The following is a 26,349-nucleotide window of genomic DNA, read 5'->3' as shown; positions in this document are numbered from 1 at the left end:
CTAACTCTAACCTTAACCCTAACTCTAACCCAAATCCTAACTCTAATTCTAACTCTAACCCTATACAACATATTCGTCAAACTGGAATGCAACAAAACGGAGTTTAACGAGAGATTAACTTTAACCACATTTTTTCAGATAATATTAAACTAATAAAATGAACCTTGCCAAACAGGAACATGAAGAGCCAGCTTTTTTTTGTTAAAGCAACCCTAAATAAAGACCTATTACGTGCAAATATGATATACGGTAGCCTACGTGTGTGGTGTGAATTTCATTGTTTTTGTTCAAATCATGCGTAAATTGCTTTTGATAAGATTTTAGTGTGAGGCTGATGAATCTGTCGCACACTGCAAACTTTCAAGTATGGTAACCATACAAAACTGGCCTACAATTTCGAAATGTTCCAACTAAAGTAAACAAATCACTAAGAGAATAGGCCTAACCCAAACTCTAGCCCTATACAACCAATTCGTCAAACTGGAAAGCAATAAAACGGAGTTAAACAAACTAAAATAAAGGATATTTTGCTTGAGTAGGTTTTTTAAAGTTTGTTACATCGTTGTTTTGGTTCATTTCGTGTTGGTTATTTTCATTTTGGTTAATTCCAATTTCATATTTACTGTACATTATCGCTTCTCATTTTCCTGTTTGGCACGATCCATTCTACTAGTTAAATATTATCTGAAAAATTGTGGTTATTTACCCTCTCGTGTCAAACATTCTATAGTTTTATTTTCTTGTTTTTATTTTTATTTTTTTCTTGGTTTTACACTTTTTATTCGGAAATAAATTATTCAATTTAGTTAAGGTACTAGATACTAAGTACTGTGTTATATTTTTAAAGCGCACAAGAAAAATGATCTTTAAAATAAAAGCTGGAAAGACTCTTGCTTGTAAATCAACACACAACTAGATACGAGGACGTAATGAAAATAATGGGTGCTATTGTTGAATAGCAGCTTGCTGTTTTGAAATAGCTTTTTGCTATTGCTTGCAGCTCAGTAACCGAAAGGCTGCTCTTGGTAACATTGCACCAGGATGCTATACATGACGTATTGAATGGCAGTTTAGATTTTTCAACAAAATGAGCGGCTGATGTAGGTTTTATTCAAAGATTTTTTTGCATTGCGTTTTTGAAATAATACATTTAAATATTGGCTCTGTAGGTGGAATAGCGTAATTTATATTGGCGTCTTAAACGTTCTCAAAAAAATAGCAAGCCGTCCAGTTTCCAGCAACAACCAATAGCAGGGCGCTACTTGCGCAATGACGGTCTGGTGTTCATTATGTCATGAACGGTCAATTACCAAGCATTAAAAAAATAAAAGAAGTGTGCTATTTAAAAAGTAGCAAGCTGCTGTACAACAATAGCATACGTTCTTCTGGCTATGACCTTGGCTTAGTAAATCATTAATTTAACTAACTACATGACGTCACCAATAGCAGGGTGATTTGCTGATCAGCGACCATGTGACGTCACTATATGAAGAACTTTACTAAAAAACAACAGGCTGTAACTGCTGACGACACGAGAGACCTTTAGCATGCGCTCAGTTAAAACTGTTATTGCACAGCTGCCCTGACTGACGTAGATTACAGGTTTGATTTGCCACTTTGTTGTTGACATTTGTCACGTTTCACGTTGTAATTACGTCAATTACGATTTGCAATACTGAACGAAAATCCGACAATTTTAGCCTAATATTTGGACACGTCTGGGCTGTGCGCAGCATGGTGCATTCATGTCTTACGGTAATGTCTATTACTTGGCTTGCATTAGTAGCCTACTACTATAGCCTGAATGGTCGCCAGACGCCATTTGCAATCGAGTTTTATCTGTTTAATTAAGCTGCTTGTTGTGTTTGCCAACCTGGAACGACATTTTTTTCTTTTGTGCGTTTCAGCTTGCGTATGCCAAACTGCAAGCTCAGATGTAATCTGTTAGTGTTTTTAATCATAACGCTTGGGTTGTTGGACTTTGATCAAGAGAATTAAAGTTGAAAGAAGAATTTGCCCACTCTGCTGTTCTCTTGAAAGGAGTTTTTAACGCCAGGTAATTAAAACGTTTGCTCATCATAACGTTATTGAACCGAGTAACTTGATTATAATAAATTTTTATAAAAATGCTTCCTTCAGCCTACTTGTACAAGATATTTTGATTTATTAGGCCTAGTACAGTACCGTATAATATGTGTATCACCTTTGGTCATACAGACCATAAACTGGTGTTTAACCTAAGGAGCTTAGCTTAACCAGTGACCAGCACTGCCATTTTAAATAGTAAAATAAAGACCTGTTGCCTGCAAATATTATACAGTGTACAGTAACCAAGCCAAATATCAGTGTTGTGAATGTGGTTGTTTTTGTTCAAATTATGCGTATATTGCTTTTGATAAGATTTTAGTGTGAGGCTGATGAATCTGTCGCACACTGCAAACTTTCAATTAAGGTAACCATACAAAAATGGTAATTTTTGACAAAAAATTAAAAAAAATTGTGTGTGTGTGTGTGGAAACGCAAACTTTGATGTGACAAAGTGCACTGAAGTTTTAATTTTATATTTATGTAATGCATTGGTGTTTAAACAACCATATTTGCCACATTTTATAAATTGAATTTAATAAATCTGCGTTAACATGAATAAGCTTGCAGTGCAAGTTAATGAGTCTTTTCGCATTCCTTTATGTTTTTATTATGGATCATACAAATAAGTATTGGTTAGAACGTGAAGTCATTATGATGGTTGTATATTACGGTACCATACTAAGCCCATATGTTTAACACCTGTGTCATGTTTGATAGTGTATATAACTTGCATATGACTGTATTTTAAGCAAGACCGAATTAATTTATTTTCGTAAAGGACAACAAAACTGAATAGGTCATGTTTGTTAATTGAAAGAAATCTAATGGTTGAGACTTAAAGCCTTGCAACCATTGCAAGTCCCAGTTTTGAAATGTACTTTTTGAAGTCTTTTGCCACAAAAAAATTGAGGAATTTGGGATTGAATAAAGGATATTCCATTTTACCCACATCTTTTCAGAGGGGTTCACCAAGCAGTGAAGAATACCCTGAAACCCATCTACTCATTGAAGACGACGATATGACGACCAGACGGTTTAATAACGGTTAGTTAAGTTTTGTATTAAACAATGTTTCGCTAAGACGTTTATGTATGTATTTACGCTTATGGTATATACTGTATTTGCATAACCTGAGAACCTGGTGATTTTGTGCCAAAGCTTTGTTGACATTGCCATCGCAATATTTTGACTTGCACACAGATGTTAAAGATACATGAGACTGGTTTGATCATAATCGACATATTTTGACTGCTACTCAGAATTAAGAATAAAGTTCATCTAACTATACCGGTGTAGGTTACTTGCGTGGTGAAAAGCAACAATAGTTTTCAACATGTTCTGAATTGTTTGTTGCAGGTCATATTAATTATGACAGCGCAATGGAAGAGTTAAAACAACGAGACCGTGAGGAAAGAGGACAACTTGTTTTGTGGAAGCAACCAATTACCACACTGAAATACTTCTTTCTAGAATGCACTTTGAAACTAAGCAAGTCCATTTACAAGTAAGACATGGCCATAACAGAAATTCAGCATTTTTTAATCATCGTGGCTGTGCAGTAATTCTTCTGCATTCTTATTGTTGAGTATGCACTAATCACAATGTCTAGGTATCGGACATTTGGTAAGCTATGTGGTGAATTGTATAGTGCTATATTTTCGATGATCACGTCAAGATGTATATACTTTTGTATCCATATGTTATTCTTTATCAGGATAATTCAATTTCAAATTGTTGCAGAATGTGGGAAAGAAAGCTTACTGTGTTATTCATATTTCTATTAATGATGCTTGTTGCTGTCCTTTATCACACAGAAGGCCCACATACTACCGTGAGTTTATTTATATTTTGTTGTTTCTTGTCCTTTAAACATTGTGTAAAAGTCGCTATTAGAACTACGCAAAATAGAATAACTTAGTTAATGTGCTTAACACATTTATGTTTCTTAGTGTAACCTTATGGATTTTTTTCTACAGTATTTCCACCTATGGAGGAAGGAAATCCTATGGTGCAGCTATTGGGTTGGTTTGGGCATACTCTCATCTGTTGGGCTTGGTACAGGGCTGCATACGTTTCTCTTGTATTTAGGCCCGCATATTGCTGCTGTAACATTGGCTGCATTTGAATGTATGTCGGTGAATTTCCCAGAGCCACCTTATCCTGATCAGTAAGCTTCCATCATACAGTAGAATTTTCCTAAGTTGCCACCTTAAAGGGAACAGAAAAAGTGGCAAATAGCGCTAACTCACAACTTAGACAGACAACACAAAATCAAATTTTTTATTAAGTTTTTAGGATACTACATTTAGATTAAAAACTGTAAAACTAAATTGGTTTTGGTTACTTAATGCTTGCTGAGATATTAAGATTTTGATTTTGTTCACAGAACAGCCTCCTAGCCTAAATCTACTTAACAGGCACTACCTCGTATCTAACAGCCCTAGGCTGCTACAACCATAACCTGCTTGATCGTTTTCTGAAAACAGAAAACAACTTTCCACTTGATAACAAAAGCAAAACTGCACTATAAAAACGACATTCTCTACGCACTGTATGTAGTTTCATTCTCATCGTCATTCTGTACTGTCTGTCTAGGCCGCTTCATTTGACTGTAGCGTTGCTAACTAAAGGAAAACTAAAACTGATAAAAACAGTCTAAAATGACAACGTTTCCAGAACCTTCATAAATGGCATAAATTATTTTGGTCAAAGTAAGAAGAACGGTAGCGAGTTAAGCGAATAGACGAGTTTGGCAAACTTGATCCTACAGAAAACAATAGGCTTTCCACCGGAATCAAGTGATAGGCGGCGCTTCAGGTGAAGGCGACTTAAGCCAGTTCTACTGTGTATATATGCATAGCTTGATAAATTTTTCTTACTGTAAGTGCACCATGCTCATTAAGTTAAGCCTATTCAATTTTCTTTTCGTATTTTAAAAAAATTGACATTGATTTTATTAGTTATCACTGGTTATTGTATTGCTAAACAGCCTTCAGTTGCAGGGGAAATAGCGGTAGAATACAAAATAAATAAAAATTTTATTAAATTTAAACCAAGTTGTTTGGTACATACTAAATGTGCACATCGTTTTTACTTGCATGTCATGGACAAGGTCACCTAACACCCAGCTTGTAACCATATAATTTAGCTGAATGTTCCAGCTCTTCGGTATTTGCTAGTTACTACTCTATTTAAAACCCCATTTTATAAAAGTGTAAATTCAATTTCAATTTTTTTATGGTTATTTGAACAGAATCATTTGTCCTGATGAAGTGGAGGACACAATGAGCATTTGGACTATAATAAGCAAAGTCAGACTCGAAGCCTTCATGTGGGTAGGTAGCATTTGTTTGTTTTCGTTTACTTTTTTATTAATTCTAGATATGCTCCAAGTGACAGTTTTTGTGAAATTATATACCGGTATATATCTGGTTGATTGCACTACTTTTGTTTTTTGACGGTGTGTGGTGTTTCAGTTATATTTATGGTTGCTTCTGCTTGACTGCATTTCAATCTGAATAGTTTAGATACCTTAACAACATTTTTCTCTGAAACTTCGCAGGGTGCAGGCACAGCAATTGGTGAGCTTCCTCCATATTTTATGGCTCGAGCCGCAACTTTATCTGGCATCGATCCAGATGATGAGGACTACGAAGAGGCGGCACAGATGTTTGAAGATGATCTCTCGGACGACAGGTCTCTTTCTACGAGAGCAAAACTCGCCATGAAGAAATTGGTGCAACGAGTTGGCTTTTTTGGAATTTTGCTGTGTGCTTCTGTAAGCTTATGTAGTTTTTTCTTGATTTATTTTCATAGTTTTGCTGCAGTGCAATTGGTCTTTTCTGAATTTTTTTGTAAAATTCATTTTATTAAACAATTTTTATTTTAGAGATTCATCACTATGTGATTACTAAGTTTTATTTCCAGTTTATTTATACTTTTACTATTTTATTTTTTGGTGTGTAACACAGTATATATATAAACGAATATAATCTATATAAATGAATTTTACTCGTTAACGCGCTCATGGCACATTAATCCACTGCAGTGTTCCTGTTAAACTCCTTCCTAGCAATTTTCAACAGAAATCAGGCAGTCACAGAAACAATTTTAAGAAACTTTGTAATGAACTGATTTCTGGCCAATTAATATTGGGTTGGAATTTCTGCCTTGAATGATTGGCATATTTTAATATGGATTTATAATAATCGCATGTCTTGAGAAAAATATTTTCTTTCTCATAGCAGACGAGCTTCACATTGCAGAGAAGGGATGCCTCACTAATTTTAAATCTTGCATTGCAGGATTTAAAATGGGCCCCAGATACAGTCTATGACTAAGTTCATTTTTATTTTCCCACTTTACTCTCTAGTATTAATCTTCGTACTTACTTTAGGGAACTTTTTACAATTGCCCTTATAGGTAGGTTTATCATACTTCCCGTTTTAGCCGGGACAGTTCCGGTTTTTAAGGTTTTGTCCCAGTCAGTCAACCAGAAAGTCCCGCTTTGGCGTTTAGTCAGCCAGGATTACCATATACTACACGAATATTAGCATGCTTTGATTGGTCTGTTTAGCCAACTTGCTGAAAAGTGATGTCTGATGCATGTTCTAAGAACATGTTCTTGTTTCGTTGTGTTAAATGTGAAAGTAATTGTTACGTCATTCTACGGGTAATTAGTGGGTTGATTGTTAGCGCATTCGCTAGTTCAGTAATAGTAGACTAGTAGGAGGACTTATTTTTTTTGCAGTTATTGAAAGAACTTATTTCGTGCCGGTACTTGTTTGCATTTCCTTCTACAAAAACCATTATTTGATAAGACTCAGTGTTCGGAAGCGTCCAATCACAAAAATATGGTATGCCTACTTACAGGTGCTATTTCATAAATATGTTTAATGTTTTGCTTTTTAGATTCCAAATCCGTTGTTTGATTTGGCCGGGATTACCTGTGGTCATTTCCTTGTTCCTTTTTGGACCTTCTTCGGGGCAACATTGATTGGCAAGGCAATCATCAAGATGCACATTCAAAAAATATTTGTCGTGATGACTTTCAGCGAACATCATGTAGAAATGTTAGTTGACTTGATTGGGTAAGTTCACATTCTTGATTATATTTTTGATTGTCAAGTGCAGTGAAAACTTGTCGAACAATCTCCTCCTGATACCGGGATCACTTTAACTTTGGAAAAAGTCATAATTTAATGGCTCTGTCGAGCTAACAAGCTTTCACTATAATAACCATGTTACAAATTTTCTTTGGCCTGCAGATGTTGCAACCATTCCATACTATATATGTCTATTGACTTTAACATGCACTGTATTGTTGTGTCCATAGGTTGTTGCATAAATTCCTTGTTATTTCTGCAGATATGTTCCTTTTGTTGGACCTGCTCTGCAACTGCCGTTTAAAGATTTTTTGAGGAAGCAAAAACAAAACCTTCACCATAAGCCAGGAGAACACGTGCCAGCAGTATGTATAAGATAATTAAATGTTTAAGGACTTGTACAGATGTGTAAAGTATTATATAAATGGTGTGTAAAAACATGTGGATTTTGTTCTTTTAAAACCTACGCCAACTGCAAGAACATTTCCATCCTTTTCGTGTGATATTTTGCAGTCGGGAAGTTGGCTTTCCTGGGTTTTTGAGAAACTGATCATCATCATGGTGCTTTATTTTGTCATTTCCATTATGAATTCTATGGCTCAATCGTATATGGCTCGGAAACAAAAGATTTATCGTGAAAAGAAAATGGACAAATAAACGCCTCTTCAAGGTGCGTCACATGCACAGTATTTCTTTTACTTGTTTATGGTTTTGCATAATATGTGTGTCAAGCAATGTATGATTTATGTGAAGTGAACTTGTATATCATGTAGTTTAATGAGCGTTATGTTTATGACTAATATACTTGCATAGAGTTTCATAAAGCTGATTGTGCATAGATAATTCTGTAAATCTCTGAAACCTTAACAGTTTCTGGGAGACGAGCGCTACATGGACTTCTTGGAGCTGTGATGTGCACCTAGCAACCCTTGTTCAGAGCATTGTGCAACTGGGGAACCACATCCTTTATTTCATTCCCGTTGAACAATTTGCTGACTAAATTATGTGTTTTTATTTATTGTGCTTTCATGCTTTGTTGTTGGTTGTACCGGGCTTTCAGAATTTGCATTACAAAGCTTTGGCAATGACAGATTGGCTTAAGCACCTATTCATCTTCGTTTCTGACATTTTGGTGTCATTCCAGGTGTGGTTTTGGAATGTTGTAATTGTTGTAACCTGCAGGCTATGCACTCTACTAGCTGCTAGTATTAATTTCATGGTGCGTGTAAAGAGTATGTAACCAACTATGTAATGTATGGTGTCTTGTTCTGCAGACGTTGATATGTGTTTGTCTGTTACTTGGTTTTGAAATTCGTGATTGGCAAAAATGCCGTTTCTGATCATTTTACCCAGTAACGTTGTTTACGTGATAACGTAACCAATGAAATTACCTTAGAGTGACATAATTCGTCTCAATTTGATCGCATGGTGACGTTGTTCAGTCATTGTTTTAGTTTGAACTTTTAATTAAATCATTTTCTTTTATGAACAGGATGTTTTTAAAGTTAAAAGTGTGCAACGCTTTCATCACTGAAGTCAATTTCTACGGAAGACCTTGCCCAATACTACAATATACGGGTGTATAAAAATTTTAAAATTTCAGGTTTATAGCTAGACGAAAAGTTACCAAAAAATTAACAGAACTTCAACACACAAATTGGATCATGGAAGCAAATTTTGTAGGCTAACTGTTTTAAAAATACCTCACATTTTAATTGCTTAAAGACAAAAAAACAAAACAACACTCAAAGAATAATGCTACTATGAGGTTGCGAAATGAAATGCAACAACCATATGATTAGATTAGACATTAGATTGTCTTCATAGTAAGACGCAATCCTTCTTTTCGATATATGGATTGTTCTTTGAATTGATTCCAATAATGAATGGATCAATTGGCATATTCTCCAGGATATATTCCATGACGACCTTACAGCCTTCTGAAGTCTAAAAATCATGTAAAGCACCCATTTTGCATTGTAAAGCTTATTAATGGCCTACATTCTATTACATACTAGTAAGCACAAAACCTGATAAGATAATTCTGTCAAGGTGCAGTTTTAGCCGGTTTCATAGTGATTGTACCCAAATCGAATTGCACCCGAATTATTATATATATGCGTGTAACCCACCTGTTAGGCTAAACATGTTTTCCTAAATCATTTAACTGTATCCATGGTACGTGCGTAACATATTTCCTTATATATTACATTAAGTGTGGGTGCAATCACGTTAGCTTATATGAGCCTATATAGATGGTGCTTATAACATGTTATAACTTATAAGCTATAACGTGCTATAAGCTATTCAGTTTGAAATGTATCTTTTGTGGTAATAGGTTATAGTAACGTATATTTTGAACAAAGAATTCGATCGACGATTATCGTAAAGAGTTTAGTTATGGTAAAAATGATTGGGTAAAAAACAATTGATATAATCTGATAAACGAAAACTCAGGAGTTTAACAAAAAGTTAAAAAAGCAAAATGCGATAAACTATTTACGAAAAAATAGTACACTTAATGTACTGTGCCTTTGCAGTGGTCTAATTACTCCTGCTGGCCGTTGCGTTTAATTTCTTGCATGGCCAGTTTTTGCTGGTTAAATGAAACGGCATTGCTTTTGATGACGATCGATAGTCTTGATTGTATTTCACAAACTATACGGAAAGGAAGTGTAAGGTTGGCAACAAATTGTACGCTATAGCTAAGTGTAAATGTGTTGTTAAAATGGATACACTTTTACAACATTCTTTGCGTCAATTAACGCACGAAGTAAAAGCCTCTACATTTTACTAAAAATTAAAACTTCGTATTTATGTGTTGTTAATCGGTTATTAATCACAGTTAATCGGTTATTGCTTCGGACGGATTTTGTTACAGTTTTGAGGTCAAGGTTATTGCCTATGCGTTGCGTCAAATACAAAACTGTGCAGTACATTGTACACAATTTATTGCTTTTATTTTCAAAATAATAATAATTGAATTTTGTACCTTAGTGCGGTCTAACGCTAACTCTTTTTTGTATTGGTCAACATAAGCCTGAAGTTGTTCAGGAGTTAAAAATGACAAAGGATCTTCTTCTTCCTCCACTTCTTGCACTTCTTCTGGAGCCATCATGATGGCGACTTAATTGACTTAGTACTCTTCAGAAATTTTAATCTTAAAATAATTTGACTCATAAAACTGTAAATTTATCAAAATTTATCAGAAATAGAAAATCCTAAAGCTCTACTCTGCGATATTAACCAAAACTATGTCAGTTTGAAACATCGCGCAGAGAATTTCTGACAATTTTAAGTGCTCTGATTCCTATGCAAAATATCATGACTGATTTGTTAGCTTTGTAAAACAGTCCCCTGAAAAATACTGTGCACTACAACGTCTTATATCTAAAACACAAACCCGGCCACTGGTGTGAAGTTGGTTACCGATTCTTTGATTACGAACTCACTTACTTATCCATCCAAAAGAAAAAACTCGGTTGCTTGTCTTGTGTTTTATTTTACGGTAACTTGTTTGGAGATAAAACTACATATGATAACTACAAAACTATAAAACTCATATGAGATAAAATAAAACTCATAGATTAAAAATGATAAAATATAAGATAAAACTCATATGATAAAACTAGATAAAACTCATATGATTACTACATAACTACACAACTACTTTTACATATGAATAGCCTGTTGGTTCGTCTAATTATTTCATAATAAAATATTTACTAATATTGAAAAAGTAACCAAGAAACTGGTAACCGGCTTCACGCCGATAACTTGGCTGCTGTAGAACTGATAGTTTGATTGTCAAATATACCTTTCTAAATTACAGCCTATGCCTGTATGACCCATGATTTTGTATTTACCAAATGAACCACTGTTACTCTGTAGATTATATGCTGTATGGAAGCGCTGTTATCGACAGAAATTTCTCATCCTTTTTGTAGATAACCTGAACTAAGATGACAATGCAATCTTACTTATCATTTTCTAATCTTTCTAAAAGCCCTACTCAAAAGAGATATCCTACAGTGATTACACGAATAGCATCTGGTCCTTTTTGCGAAACGACGTCAAATGAAATTGTTCATTTGGATTTAAAGAAACTGCTGGAAAGGTGCAGCTTACGGGTCGTCAAAAGTCATTTCTATTACAACCAATTTACTGCACCAAGGCACGCAACCGATAATTGAATATCAATTGCTAATGCTTATTGCTTCATAAAGGTTCTGTTTGGAAAGTTTAACTCTTATTTAAATGTACTTTTCTTACCCGTTACAATTTTTTCCATATACAGTAGCTTAACTTTTTCCTGGTCTTTAGGCTACTGCATGGTTTTCTGTGCTTGCTAGTCGTCATAATAACAATTTTTAACAGTGTTTGACATAGCGAACAAGCAGCATGATTTTCGAATTCTTTACCATCGATTTATATTGTCGATTTATAGGCAGCGTAAGACACAAGGGACCATGTCAGCGTAATTTATGCTAAAAGTGGTCTAGATATCTGATCTTTTTTTTCACAAATGAATGACCCGATGTACAGCGATTTGAAGCATATCACGGTTGGAATTGAATTCAATAGTTTACTCCCAGTATCAAATAAATATTAGGATTATAGTTTAAAATAAGCTTATTTTACCACCGTTTCAAAAATTTTGATCGTTACACTGAAGCGTAGCCTACATTTTAAGCCTAATTCTTTTCAAATGAGTTGAAAATCGTTAAAAAATTAGAAATAAACGGTCAGAAATGTTTCTGTAGGTTACAAAGTTGAAAAGTACAATATTTTAACTTAATTGTTACGTTGGTTTTTTCCGTTTTCCGTTTTCCATCTTCTTTCAACCGCATCATAGCAAGTTACCAGATACTTCTGTTTTTTTGTTTGCAAATTAATCGTGTAAATGTTGAAGATTGATCAGAGTTTACTGGATAGAAAGCCATCGCGAAAGATTCAATTATAGGCTTATGCTGTAAATACACACTCGCTGCGAACTGACCAGCATTGAGTTTGACTGAGTTCAGCTAGCCAGGCTTGAAATGTTAAATTAAAGTATGGAACTAGTTTATATCCCCAGATCCCAGTTTTTAAGCGAACTGAATTAACATCTCGGTTGATCCGAAAAAGACGTTTTACATAACACATTGTTGATAGTTTTCGGTGCGCGTTGCAAGTAAACTGCCATCTATATTAGTGTAGGTCTGTTTATCGTTAGCTTACTTTTGTATATTTTTAAGGAAAATTTGTAACTACATAATTACGTAAAATATCGGAATGTGTACTTTTTTATGACACAATTTCCAGCTGCTGTGGACGTCGACTGAGTTACAATTTACGACATACCCTAATAAAGGTGTTGTTACATAAATGGTTTATCAAGAATTGGCACCTCCACCTCAAGTGGAGTAAAGTGACTTAATATAATTAATTTGATTGTCAAAACAGATTTACCAATTGCTGTAATAGATTACTTCCTCATGCAAATACTCCAACGTTGGTTACATCCTGTTTGAAAGCGAATTCTGCCAAACCTTAGAAGATTTTTCTTATGCAATATATCTGCAGCGTTGCTTTCTATTTTAGCAACAAGACTAGTTGCAAATATTTCGGCAACAAAAATATTTTTTCAGTCTTACATTTGAGAAATACTTTTAGTTGTTTGGCAGTTTAAGCAACAAGTTAGTTTTAAAATCGCTGAGTCACAAAAATCCAGACAATACCCAAAAGAATGATTGAGAAGGTTAAATATCGTCTTCGTCTTCTCGTCTTCTGTTCTTTAATTCTTTTGACTCGCAGCCACTGTTCCACTGACGAGGAGCCGTTTCGTCTCTTTGGAGAGAAAACTTTTTACGAGCATGTCGGTGGGAAACTCCCAACACTAGAGGAGAGAGCTCCTGAATGTAAGAAGCAGGAAGATTTTTATGTCAAAGGGCGCCTCACAAGTGTAGTAGAACTCCATATGAGTGTTAATGTCATGTTCTGCATTTGTTTCATTACAGTTTGTCAGCCCATTCACATAAACATGTTAATCCGTCACGGAGCGAGGTATCCAGATCCCGATGACTCCTTTCCTGCATTGCCAGAACTTTTCAAGCTAGCTAGAAAAATCAACATCACTGGAACCGCAACGCAATGCCTCGAAGATATAAAGGTTGAAACGAGAAAAACGTTTAACATGTATGGCAACAGTTTTTGTGCTTTTTTGTCTAATTTAAAGACAAAATTTTTTAAGACACTGCTGAATTGGAAAGTTTGGGCGACTATTTACGATAACGGAAATGTGACGCGAGAGGGCGCAAAGGAAATGAGCGATTTGGCGTTTAGATTCAAACAGGCATTTCCTGAAATACTTAACAAAGACATTCCTGCGAATCAATTTTGGTAAGTTAATTTCTTTATTTACTGATATTACTGTATATAGGCAACATCTAAATGATATTAGGCAACAGCTCTTAAGTCCAACATTGAAGTGGTTTAAACGAATTGGGTCTATTGGAAAGAAATCGTACATAAGTGCAGAAATGAACGCGGATTTCAGTAGCTATAACTAAATAAATGTTTTAGCTGTTATTGTTCAAATGATGACAAATGGATCAAATATTATTATCTGCCATAATAGCACCAGGTACGTCATACAGCCTACGCTCTAAAATTGCTGCGAGATATCACTGTTCTTTAAGGTTGAATAATTTTGTTTGGGTATCTCTTCCGCTTTATCACATTGAAGTGCTTTTATGGTGCCTGTTATACACAAAAAAGTTTAGCTTTTCAGTCTATAAGAGAAAGCAAAATCTTATTATTTGTAAACCAGCAGAGAACGTGCCTTAATCAAGATATCTAAATTATTAAATGTGCAAAGATGACTGATAAGGTTTCAATAACTACAGGTTTTCCAGCACGGATATACCGCAAACAAGGCAATCTTTATCACCTTTTAAAACTGAGATATTAAAGGATGACGAAGATCAATTGCGAACCAAAAATCGTCTCCATGAAGCTCAAGAAGTTATTCCTAGATTGGAAGATGATCAGATGTTCCACAAAAACTGCGAGAAGTATATGGTTAAAGTGTCAAGAAATGTCTCTGTCACACCTGAATTCAAAGCCTTTTTAAATGGTATCTATACAGTACACCAGCTTGGTTGCTAGTATTTGATGCCTTTCAGCATATAGATAAGTATATTTAACCTTTTTATGCTTGCTGGTCGTTTACTTGAAGAAATGTTTGACGCACCGGTAGCATAAAACGTCTACGTATTCTAAATGTATAGGTTCTCTATATCTGCAACAAACACAAGGCTACATTTACACGCAAGCACCCTATAATGGATCTTTATATACAGAGTCGCCCGCTATACTAATAAGTCAATTTTGCTATACGTTAGTCAGTATTTTTGCATTGTCCCAATTATCCCGCAAACGCTATAAGACACTTAGCTTCAGGAATCTACAAATTCACAAAATCATAGGCGTTGTTTACAAAGTCGTTATCACGTCATATGCATTTTCTAGGTCCGCTTGTTGAAGGTATAGTAAAGGGAGTTACTAGACGATTGGGGTTTCCAAAAGGTGCCATCGACAGGTCTGTCGTATGGAAAATGTATACAATAGGCTGCTATTATCAGCAATGGGTGGACAACGAGAACGGTCCTTGGTGTGCAGCGTTTACGAGGGAAGAACTTGAAAGTAAGATTTTACTTGTCGTAAAATGTAAAATGTCTTGGAATTATCAATGAATCTTGTTTGTTTAACAGTATTAAGCTTTGCTGAAGACGTCAGGAATTATGAAATGAAAAGCAGAAAAATTTCTATATCTTATGAAAAGAATTGCTTCGTGTCGAAAGAGATAATGAGCTCCTTGCTGGACTCTAGAACGAAAGACATGCTGAATCAGCCTCATCTGACGGGAAGATTTCGCCTAGTTCATACTTCAAATCTCGTGACGACGGTCGCCAACTTTCGTCTGTATGAGGTGAGTAAAATGACGCATTTAATGATATTCCTATTTTTTTTACGCCGCGTTTTAATTTGTTTAAATTCACTTGTGGAAAAACATACTACCTGATCCTAGATTCAACTTATTTTATTATTTCTTTTCATTACAAAATTACTTCTTTCATAGGTTGACGAACCGTTGACGTCACAGAACTTCGAATCTAAAAGAAATAGAGAGTTTAGTTTTGCTAAAATGGTGCCCACAGCTGCCAATTTGGTTTTCGTCCTGTACCGTTGTGACGACCCATCACTTGCAGTAGATTATAAAGTCCAAGTCTTGTGGAATGAAAACGTCGTACCCGTGCCAGGATGCCCACAAGAGGGCACTGTAGGGCAGCTGTGTGATTTGGACAAATTCATGAGAATTTATCCAACTTTTGTGGTTGGTTCTCTTCACGAATGTGACCAGGACGAAATATGTAGACTCCCCTGATCAATGTCTTTTCAAGTCCACTATTAACGACTTAGTGAATATTTAATCGTTTATAGCATTCTAGGAATTTCACAAACCATGCTTTTAAAAACAAAAACTCAGTCAATGCAGCAGCCAAACTTATATTTAAGAAAATTATCTTTAATTAATAATTAATTTATTAAGCAGTTTTTGATCCTTGCGTCTGCAAACTCCAGCTCAGCCAAAACGGATAAGTTGTATATTGAATATTATGAGGTTGAGTTTGAGGAAATTTGGTTGTAATAAGTTGCATCAAATCGCTCATGATGACTGGAATAAAATAGATCATATGATTGAGCTGAATGAGATGAATCATATGAATCATATGCTATTTGGATTGATGCATTACATTGCAATGCAAACAAACCATAACTAAATGATCATAACTATAATGAGTCTTAATATCGTTCTGCAAGATTAATTTTGAATTTTTTGAAATTAATTACTTCGAAGTAAGCATATCACTAGACTTTGCCGCTTCCCCTTTGCACGAAGTTGAGAAATATCGATCGATTGATGCCAAAAAATAAAACGGTTTTTGTAAGTTGCATCCTGCACCCCTATATACTCGAATACCAAGAATTTTGTGACGTATACTTATCTTTGTGTGCTTGGTGTATCATGGAAGTAGCGGGTGGAAACTTTGGTTTCGCCATGTAATTAGTGAAAGCTTGCAGAAACCCAACCGTTCAGTTCAACGGAAGTAACAATGAATTGTTCTTCTAAAAATATGAACAATTTGTTGTTATTATAATGTACCGAAGTGACCTTGCAGTGATTAATTTGCTTTCAACGTATCATATGAGCTAAGCAAAAATACAACCGTTTCGTTCAGTTGAGGGTAATGTGACAACGCGTTCAGTTACTGGTTTGTTAGTTAGAGCCTGCATAAGTCCAAAAGTATGTCAGCAAGTAATACGTTGGAGCCAATATCGATCTGCAATTGCGGAAGAAGGAGTGAAAGACGTAAGCAGCTATCTATGAGGCTAACAATTCTGCCCAAATCTTGCGGTGGCCGGCAGCTTAAAAATACCATAAGAATACCTTAATTCACATCTTGGTTTAATACTAATACTTTAATACCTTTTAATAGCTTTTTTAATAATAATAGCTTTTTTCAGCACAAAAACAAAAAATACAATATTATACAATACAGCTTACTATGAATTTTTAAAATATTATCAGAGAAAAGAGCCGGTAAACATTTCCCATCGCAGTAAAGTTATCTTAATACAGAAGTTTGTTCTACAGACCAAACTTACAGCGCGCTTCCGAAGAAATGGATTCTGTTGCTGGTGGCAAACTCCATAGTTGCATTTGCGGCTTTAGTTCTTGCTTCAATGGCGTATACAGTAAGAAATTTAACTTCGGTTTAACAGCATATTCAAATGATAAAACGTAGATAAGTTTATCTATAACTATAATCTTGAATAAGTAATTTTGTTTACAAATTCTTTTTTTGATAATAGAGGAACATACAAACTCCTGTTCATTCAGTTCCTAATCCAGAATCGGGTAAGGTTTGTCTGATTATAAACAGCAAAGAGGTAGATTTAAGTACAATCCTATGCATTTTTCACGCAGTTGTCGCTGCTTCCTTTTCGACAACAAAAATAACAAACAACATAAGTGAAGTTATCACTGGCCTTGAAAGTGGTCTGGATGAAAAGATAGGTATTTCTTATACATGTAGTTTTAAAATCTAATGCAGCGACGCTCGCCATCACGGACATACTGTAGTTACAGTAGGGTCTTAACCCATTCAAAGCGTTTCATCTTTGAAAAGATTTCTAAGCATAATATATATAATGCACTAAGTATAAAAATTTTTTCTAGAAAAAGTAAAATATGACTTGGAGATTCAAATCTCCGAAGTCAATGCCAGCACTTCACAAGGAATCCGTAAGTTTGTATAGAACTTACTTCACTGATGATTGATGCTTTAATGCCATAGCACTGACTATACCGGCTGTAAAAAATAACCAAACAAAATTTTGTTTCTTATAGTTACATGATTATGAAAAATCAAGTTGAAAGTACCCATACACTGCTAAAAAAATATTTGATTTTTTGACATTATGGTTTACTGTATTCAATCTTATTCTATTGCAATACTGACATTTTGCAACGCTTCATAATTTTATTGTAATTGTTGTAATTGAAAGCGTAAATATTATACAATGTAGATTTTAGAGCCATAAGACAATGTTAAAAATTTTTTGTTGCAGAGAAAAATGCAGAACAACTGAAAGATAAGTTGTCTAAGGCGGACTCAAAATCTACCAGTAGATTAGTTTTAGGTAAAGCTTATTTATATTTTGGTGATCTCGCTAAGCATTCCTGCTATATTTGTTGCGGTAAATTCGCTAAACCAGTAACAATGGAAGTTTAACTATGTCAGTGCACTTACAGTACTTCCGCAAAAGCAGGAAGTAATCATTTTATGAACAATATACTTTTAGCAACTATGTATATGCTGACAACAAACTTTCTTAAAGCAATAATATTTGCAGAAAATTTGACTGTCGCGGTGGAAAACAAGCTGTCAGACAGCAAAACTCTCCTCATCCAAAAAATAGGTTTGCTTGGTTATAAAAATAAATGCCGAAAACCCGAGGTTGAAACTAAAACGTTATAGCAACCATTTGTTGATATTTGAACAAATTCATTGAAGAATTGACCCAAATATAGCAATGCAATAAGTTGTCAAAACAATTTGGTCATTGTCCTAATTCCTTATAGCTACGACTCCTACTTTGTACGCTTTGCTTTCGCTTTGCATAAAATTCAAATGTTGCGATCGAAAGCAAATTCGTAACCACCAAGAATTTGCTCATTTGTTTATTTAGTCGGTTAAGACAGCATCAAACCTTGGCTGCTGTGACAATTATTTCTATGATCATTAACTACACGCCGAAAATAGTTTTTGCTTGCTTGAATTCTTTTAAACTTATGCATAACTTATAGCCTATATAGTTTAATTTGACGGTTATACTACCTTTTCAGAAAACGTTACCGCTAAAATAACGGAAGACGTAAACGCTTTGAAACGGAGCGTGGGTAAGCCATTTGCAAAAAAATCTACAGTATATTACAATTTAAAGTAACTTTGTATTCTTACAATTTTTAAAACTTTTTTTTAATTTGTCAGTTTTTGAATATGTTGCAATGGGAAAATGTAACTTTATTTTTGTAGCAAATTTTACTCAATCTCAGACAAACGAACTTCAAGAACTAGAACTAAAAATGAGCAATGAATTAGGTTAGTTACCTTGCATTCATTTTAAATGGCTGTATAGCACTGAAGTTATAAATTTTAACAGCATATGCATCATAGAATAAAAAACAATAAATATTAATAATAAAAAGAATAAAAAACATTTTTTCTTCGAGGTTTCATTTTGAAAAACTCTTTGTAAATGTATTGGAAGTAGTCAAACCAAAGCAAGCGCTTTCACGTTTTGCTTTCCTTCAATAGAAAATGCGACCAGTTCCTTAGAAAGTCAAATATCAACCGTGAAGACCGTCCTTCGTAGAGAACTGGGTTTGCTTGTTGCCCTATATCCAGACTATAGAATAATATGCAACTCGAAAACGCATAAAGTTTAATATGCATCACATCTGTTGATGAATCTTGCACAAGCTGATGTGATTCTTGTATCCCAGTATCCCATATTGTTTTATTCAGAAAGCAAGTCCGCCAATTTAGAAGATGTCATTTCCAACTATGAAGACACAAAGAATGAATTGATAGGTTATATTAAGTCTTATTGCTCTGCAGTGCATTTATCGCTATTTAATTCCACATTGGACATTTGTTTAATCATCGTTTCTTTATAGAAAACGCAACCAGGTACACGAAAGAGCAATGTTCCAGATTAGCGGTCACGTTTCAGCAAAAAATAGGTTTGTTTATTTCTGCAACAGTGTATTAGAAATTATGTTTTTGCATCAGTCATAAATCATGAATATTTTACTTGAAAGAAACTTATTTTTAAGAGAATGTTTCGGCCCTGCACGAAAAAGAACTCGCAACGTTAGAAGGAAATTTACAATACGCAATAGGTCAGTAAACATGACTTTAGTCTTTTTCTTCCAATCTTAATAATCTAGTTGGAGTAACGCATTTGAAATACAGATTATACTATATAGCCTTGTGTACCTTTTATTTACTACTTTTCTAATTCAATCGAACTTTTCCAGAGAATGCAACCACTGAGTCAAAGAGACACACTGACCTTTCAGTTAGACATAAAATTGGTATAAGTGATACGAACTATTCCAACGAAACTATATCTACAATTGGTTGTACTTAAAAACCTTATACTACTTGTTGAATTCATTTACAGAGAATGTTACAGCATTGCAAAAAGAGAAGCTGACGAAATTGGAAGAAAGTATACGCAGCCAAATAGGTTCTTTCATACAAAAGTTGCAAGTCGTAATTTACAATATCAGCTATATACAATTCAATCAATGCTCTTTAAACTTTACTTTCCGCTAAATGTGCTTGTATAACTCTATTTTTAGCTTTTGTTTAAGCTATTGATACATGTCCTTTATAATAGATAGCGTAGAAACAGAAACTGCTAGCTTGCAAAACATATATTAAAGTTTATAATGTTTATAATGTATTTTAAACGTATTCTATTTATAAATAACGATATTGATTATTATAAATAGCAATGCACATTGTTCTTTGATAACGCATATCGAGTAACTCTTTTCTAGTATTGTCGTGTGTGTTGCACATGACAAGGAAGTATAACTCGATTAGCTCAAGTAGTTATAGATTGCGATCAAGAAAATCTGTTTACGACAAATGAAGTGTCATATCATTAAACTTTTATTTCAGCAAACGATGTTGCTGATTCTCAAGCGAACCTTGCAAACTTCCTGAACAACTCTCTCCGTAAGTTGCAAGATTGAGCAGAACCTTCTAAATTATTGGGAAACTTTGTAAGATTTAGTTTCTTCAAGGTTTCATTTTGAAAAACTCTTTGTAAATGTATTGGAAGTAGTCTAACCAAAGCGCTTTGCTTTCCTTCAATAGAAAATGCGACCAGTTCCTTAGAAAGTCAAATATCAAACGTGAAGACCGTCCTTCGTAGAGAACTGGGTTTGCTTGTTGCCTTATATCCAGACTATAGAATAATATGCAACTCGAAAACGCATAAAGTTTAATACGCATCACATCTGTTGATGAATCTTGCACAAGCCGATGTGATTCTTGTATCCCAGTATCCCATATTGTTTTATTCAGAAATCAAGTCCGCCAATTTAGAAGATGTCATTTCCAACTATGAAGACACAAAGAATGAATTGATAGGTTATATTATGTCTTATTTCTCTGCGGTGCAATTATTGCCATTTAATTCCACACTGGACATTTGTTTAATCATCGTTTCTTTATAGAAAACGCAACCAGTTACACGAAAGAGCAATGTTCCAGATTAGCCGTCACGTTTCAGCAAAAAATAGGTTTGTTTATTTCTGCAACAATGTATTAGAAATTATGTTTTTGCAACAGTCATAGATCATGAATATTTTACTTGAAAGAAACTTATTTTTAAGAGAATGTTTCGGCCCTGCAAGAAAAAGAACTCGCAACGTTAGAAGGAAATTTACAATACGCAGTAGGTCAGTAAATATGAATTTAGTCATTTTCTTCCAATCTTAATAATCTAGTTGGAGTAACACATTTGAAATACCGATTATACTGTATAGCTATGTGGACCGTTTATTTATTACTTTTTTATTTCAACCCAACTTTTTCAGAGAATGCAACCACTGAGTCAAAGAGACACACTGACCTTTCAGTTAGACATGAAATTGGTATAAGTGATACAAACTATTCCAACGAAACTATATCTACAATTGGTTGTACTTAAAAACCTTATACTACTTGTTAAATTCATTTACAGAGAATGTTACAGCATTGCAAAAAGAGAAGCTGATAAAATTGGAAGAAAATATACGCAGCAAAATAGGTTCTTACATACAAAAGTTGCAAGTCGTATTTCACAATATCAGCTATATACAATTCAATCAATGCTCTTTAAACTTTACTTTCCTCTATATGTGCTTGTATAACTCCATTTTTAGCTTTTGTTTAAGCTATTGATACATATCCTTTATAATGGATAGCGTAAAAACAGAAACTGCTAGCTTGCAAAACGTATATTAAAGTTTATAAAGTTTATAATGTATTTTAAACGTATTCTATTTATAAATAACGATATTAATTATTATAAATAGCAATGCACATTGTTCTTTGATAAGGCATATCGAGTGATTCTTTTCTAGTATTGTCGTGTGTGTTGCACATGACAAGGAAGTATAACTCGATTAGCTTAAGTATAATTATAGATTGCGATCAAGAAAATCTGTTTACGACAAATGAAGTGTTGTTGTTTTTTCGCGATTGTCTTTAACATTTCCAGTTTTCTCACGTTTAAATTTTTTCATTAAACTTTTATTTCAGCAAACGACGTTGCTGATTCTCAAGCGGACCTTGCAAACTTTCTGAACAACTCTCTCCGTAAGTTGCAAGATTGAACAGAATCCTCTAAATTATTGGGAAACTTTGCAAGATTTATAAAGATCGCTGAAAAGTGTTCATTTTGATGTTGGTTTATTAAGTGTTTTAATTCTAAAGTGGCTTGGGAGTTACAAACACTTGTCCTATGATCTTAAAGCTTTAAAATACGCCTTTTTAAGAGTTTTGCTAAGGGATTGTTGAACGTACACCTAAATGCTTTTTTATTTATTTTTGCAAGGCAACATGAGTTATCTTAGTGGGAACTTTGTCAAAGAAACCACACGAAAAGATAAGAAAAGTAAGCACAATATAAGGGTACCTGTACCGAATAAGGCCCACCTAACACTTTTTTGAAAATAACTCAAGAACCATAAATGAGAATAGACTGAAAAATCGTATTGTATTAGTGAGGGTATGTGACTACAACATATTCAAACTACAATAACTGACAACCCCTCAAAAAAATTTTATAAAGAAATTAAAAATTCAAAAAAATGTGCCTTATTAGGAGCATAGGCTCCTAATAAGGCCCACCAATTTTGTGAGTATTTTGATTCAAAACATAGTAATAAACAACATATAACATTATTAAAAATTTCACATTTTAAGTTGTACAAACATTTAAAAAGATTCCACTAGGCGCATCAAAGTAATTGCAACAATTTTCCAACTGATGACTGGAACCACTCTTGAAGTCTGGACATCAATTAGCCAAGCATCTTGTATGGGCCTTATTAGGCGCATGTGGCATCCACGAAAAAAACGTCACATTTTTATCATCAGAAAAGTTTTAGCAAAAAAAAGTGCATTATCCTTTTCAATACTAAGTTGGTTGTTACATGAAAACTTCAGCCGGCAGACAACAGTTCATTTAACCGGCCAAATTCTCACTTACTTTTTTTCTAAATTACCAAAACCACCTTAACTGCAAGTATCAAATTTTTGTTGTGCTCTAGCGAATCGGTTGATCACGTGACAAGGATGAAATCTGGTAAACCATCATGAATCTATATTAGTTTTTATGTAGGGACAAAATCTTTTATTTATTTGCACGGGTTTGCGAAATATGAGCAATGGGCCTTATTAGGGACCGGGCCTTATTCGGTACAGGTACCTTATAGAAAGATGATAATTGGACTTAACTTACAATTTATTCTTCGAGATCAAACTCATGGAAAATTTATATCCAGCATCTTTTTAGAAGAAATGTTTGTGCTGACGGTAAAATAATTTCCTATAACTAACTGAAGTGATGTTCTTGCAAATGAATGGCTTTGCCGGTTTCCGTTAAGCCAGACTTAAAAAATACTCTCTCAATTGTCAACTCTCCTTTTACAAGATTTACTAGTGATATTTAAACAGGTTTAGGCTTCTAAATTAATTTGAATTCATATAGATTAGTATTTTATTTCCAATACAGGACTTAACGTAGACAACGAGATCACCAATCTTGGAGAAAGTCTTTCAAACCTTACAGCTCAATTAAGAAAAGGTGCCACTTAACCATAGAAAACACATTGCTTTGCAAAACGATAGCATTTATCAATATAGACTTGCTGTAGTATTGATATCATTTATTTGCAGAATTGACAGACTCCTTAACGGAGGTAAATGAAGCTATAACGTTGAATGAACAAAAAGTTACCGATGTGTGCCGAGGTACATTGGTCTTCACTGTGGAGCAACTTTTTTCTATCAAATTCCTTCCATCGAAGATAATAACATTTTTTTTTATATATTTATCTTAAACGATTTTGCAGTAATTCGAGCAAGCGTTGGTGCAGAAGGTTGGGTGAACATGCCAAACGGTTATCAATATAAACTGATTCCAAGACATACTTGGCAACAAAGCAATGAGTCTTGTACAAGACAAGGAGGGCACTTGGCTACAGTTGGAATCAGAGACGGAGAGATTAGACAGTAAGTATGTAAGGATCTTCCACGTTTCAAGTTGAATCACACTTTTGATTACTAGCGTCTAGGCTACCTATAGTGAAGTTCACTACTTGGTCTCTTAACCTATAAGATTTTTCGGTAAGAATGGCAAAATGCATCAACCCAGTAGTTTATTAAGATTGTCATGAATTTAAGATCTATAGTGCACTACTTTATCAAAACACATTTTTCGGTGAATTAACTAAAACGAAATACATGTATACCTCGTATATGTGAGCACAATTAAATTTTTACACATTATGCCTACAGAATTACGCGTAAGTTATTATTGTCGTTTTTCGTTTGTCGAGCTCGTTTTTATTTCAAAATAAAAGACTTTTTCAAAATATGTTTGCAGGCAACTTAAGAATCGATTTCATCAAACGGCATGGATCGGTGTTACAGACCTGGACGAAGAAGGTCGCTGGATGTTTATTGATGGTTTTGCAGTTACCAGAGAAAACGTTGGTTGGGGAGGAGACGAGCCTAACGACTCTGGAAATAATGAAGACTGTGCAACCCTAACCTCTTCCTATACCAACGACCTGAAGTGTAGTTCCAAAATCAAGGGTCTTTGCGAAAAGCGAATTCGCTATAATATCGAATGTTGACTTTTATACAGTATGTATGACATTGCAAACGTGTAATCAGTTTTTTCTGCAAACGTACTCCAAACTCCATGAACACGAAATACACTTACTTAAAAAACAATGAATGTCATTACTGTCTTTAAAATTATTTTATGAAAATGATTCGATCATTGCTAACTTCGCCCTCCTGCTTGAAGTCGATTGGTTACGGCTGTTAAATAACTAATACTTTACATGAAAAACTTAAAGCTGAATCTTACATACTTTTTCTGTTCGATAAATTTTTTATGCGGCAGTTGGTCGTGGTCGCCTTTCTGTTAAAGTAAGCTTTGAAATGTTTGATCTCACTTCCATACGAAAGTCTTTTGTAGACCTTTGCTTTCCGACGCCCGTAGCTTATAAATGTTGTATTCAACTTTCTTATTTGGTTCTTTGCAGATCATTTTTATGCTTAAAAATGTTTTAAGCAAAAAAATTTAATGCAACCGTATATTTTAGTATTAAATTATTTCATAAAATTTTAAAAAATTTAACGTAAACTGAATAAATTTTTGCAATATTGAGCAGGAAGTTATTACAATATAATTTAGAATTGTATGAAAAAAAGCTCGGGCTTGTGCATGCATTTGAATTTAAAGCTTTTAAACCCGAACAAATGACTTCATAAGTAAACAAACTAAGGAAACTGAATTTTGAAAGCAGAAAGGTCTTTATCGATATAGTTTTGGCTACATCGTTACCTCCAAAGTTTATGTCCTCGATATAAGTAGGGTACTATATTTAATAATTGATGTAATAATAGAAACTCTTTCACAAAGATCTTTTTACCAGCTCGTAAATTTATTGCATGTATAACATATTTGCCTTTACGTCATTAATAATGAAAGAATATAAATGCTGCATTGACACCGCTTATATGCGTGATGTATATGACGTCCTAATTTTTAGAGCTTAATGAAGGACACACCGAGACTAAAACTAATCCCAGTTGCAAATATTGTAATGAGTAACATTTTTTGTTCGAAAAAGCAAACGTTCGGGTAAAGCCAAGAGAAAAGCTCGGGTTCGTAAGAACACTTTAAAACGGTGATGTTCGTGGCTAACTGCGTGACGTGGCCGTCTGTTTCGAGTTAGACATCCCTAAGTTTTACTTCAGTCTACCTGCAACAAGCACGCAAGTTGTCGTTTCATAGCTACTCAACACTAGGTGCGGCGCAAACGTCGAATGTGGAATGCCGTTACCACAAAACTCACTCGTTTGGAGTGTTGAAGTTAAGTTTAGTTTTTAGTTTAGAATAATAAAGGAATGATTTTCTTTCGTACTTTACAACAACACAAGGTATTATTTAAACAAGTTTGTTAAAAAGGTGGTAGGTAATTCAATAAAAACGCTATAAAACCAAGTGATGCTTTAAAAATTACTCTAAACAAGTGATTTTTAAACAAGCGGAAATGGCATTTCATACAAACCAACTATTGCATTAATCTTTCTTGTTTTATCCTACCGCCAGGTGCAGCATAAAGCGTACACAGTTAACTAAAATCGTCCACGAAAACTGATTCTTATAAGTTTGGTGACAGCTTGCAAATTTTGGTGAATGGTGTAATTGGTGTTTCATAAATAAACAGCTTATAATTGCA

The 26,349-nt window shown here is 34.3% G+C and overlaps 4 protein-coding genes across 7 annotated transcripts; 3 read left to right on the top strand and 1 right to left on the bottom strand.

The window, feature by feature from the left end:
* The first annotated feature begins 1,644 nt into the window (after positions 1 to 1,644).
* LOC143445773 (vacuole membrane protein 1-like) lies at positions 1,645 to 8,678 on the top strand. Of its 2 annotated transcripts, XM_076945088.1 has the most exons (12): positions 1,645 to 1,755; positions 1,908 to 2,056; positions 3,048 to 3,132; positions 3,445 to 3,592; positions 3,829 to 3,919; positions 4,065 to 4,255; positions 5,342 to 5,423; positions 5,651 to 5,866; positions 7,000 to 7,178; positions 7,456 to 7,558; positions 7,707 to 7,863; positions 8,064 to 8,678. In XM_076945088.1, the coding sequence occupies exons 3-11, from the start codon at positions 3,108 to 3,110 to the stop codon at positions 7,848 to 7,850; spliced, it is 1,179 nt and encodes a 392-aa protein (XP_076801203.1). In that variant the 5' UTR covers positions 1,645 to 1,755; positions 1,908 to 2,056; positions 3,048 to 3,107; the 3' UTR covers positions 7,851 to 7,863; positions 8,064 to 8,678. The 2 variants fall into 2 exon arrangements, with proteins under 2 accessions (XP_076801203.1, XP_076801202.1); XM_076945087.1 differs by lacking the exons at positions 1,645 to 1,755; positions 1,908 to 2,056 and having other exon boundaries at positions 2,853 to 3,132.
* A 206-nt stretch (positions 8,679 to 8,884) lies between these two features.
* On the bottom strand, positions 8,885 to 10,346 carry LOC143445775 (guanine nucleotide-binding protein subunit gamma-1-like). Its single transcript, XM_076945089.1, has 2 exons — positions 10,186 to 10,346; positions 8,885 to 9,140 (listed from the first exon to the last, which is right to left on the bottom strand). The coding sequence occupies exons 1-2, from the start codon at positions 10,309 to 10,311 to the stop codon at positions 9,015 to 9,017; spliced, it is 252 nt and encodes an 83-aa protein (XP_076801204.1). The 5' UTR covers positions 10,312 to 10,346; the 3' UTR covers positions 8,885 to 9,014.
* Positions 10,347 to 12,755: 2,409 nt separating this feature from the next.
* Positions 12,756 to 16,190, top strand: LOC143445772 (multiple inositol polyphosphate phosphatase 1-like). Its single transcript, XM_076945086.1, has 7 exons — positions 12,756 to 13,093; positions 13,193 to 13,344; positions 13,426 to 13,574; positions 14,081 to 14,310; positions 14,706 to 14,879; positions 14,948 to 15,165; positions 15,316 to 16,190. The coding sequence occupies exons 1-7, from the start codon at positions 12,922 to 12,924 to the stop codon at positions 15,619 to 15,621; spliced, it is 1,401 nt and encodes a 466-aa protein (XP_076801201.1). The 5' UTR covers positions 12,756 to 12,921; the 3' UTR covers positions 15,622 to 16,190.
* A 126-nt stretch (positions 16,191 to 16,316) lies between these two features.
* On the top strand, positions 16,317 to 24,829 carry LOC143445768 (uncharacterized). 3 transcript variants are annotated; one of them, XM_076945079.1, is made up of 28 exons: positions 16,317 to 16,608; positions 16,894 to 16,994; positions 17,112 to 17,157; positions 17,227 to 17,316; positions 17,479 to 17,544; positions 17,871 to 17,942; positions 18,156 to 18,221; positions 18,649 to 18,702; positions 18,839 to 18,904; positions 19,121 to 19,186; positions 19,331 to 19,396; positions 19,483 to 19,548; positions 19,642 to 19,707; positions 19,846 to 19,902; positions 19,992 to 20,057; positions 20,498 to 20,554; positions 20,696 to 20,761; positions 20,906 to 20,971; positions 21,058 to 21,123; positions 21,217 to 21,282; positions 21,421 to 21,477; positions 21,567 to 21,632; positions 22,127 to 22,183; positions 22,422 to 22,481; positions 23,604 to 23,675; positions 23,768 to 23,842; positions 23,944 to 24,103; positions 24,477 to 24,829. In XM_076945079.1, the coding sequence occupies exons 1-28, from the start codon at positions 16,545 to 16,547 to the stop codon at positions 24,727 to 24,729; spliced, it is 2,133 nt and encodes a 710-aa protein (XP_076801194.1). In that variant the 5' UTR covers positions 16,317 to 16,544; the 3' UTR covers positions 24,730 to 24,829. The 3 variants fall into 3 exon arrangements, with proteins under 3 accessions (XP_076801194.1, XP_076801197.1, XP_076801195.1); XM_076945082.1 differs by lacking the exon at positions 18,156 to 18,221; XM_076945080.1 differs by lacking the exon at positions 19,846 to 19,902.
* Positions 24,830 to 26,349: the final 1,520 nt, after the last annotated feature.

Source organism: Clavelina lepadiformis, chromosome 2 (assembly GCF_947623445.1).
Source record: "Clavelina lepadiformis chromosome 2, kaClaLepa1.1, whole genome shotgun sequence".
In the NCBI taxonomy this organism is placed as follows: domain Eukaryota; kingdom Metazoa; phylum Chordata; class Ascidiacea; order Aplousobranchia; family Clavelinidae; genus Clavelina; species Clavelina lepadiformis.
Note: the sequence above shows the minus strand (reverse complement) of the source record. Positions and strands in the feature narration are given on the sequence as shown.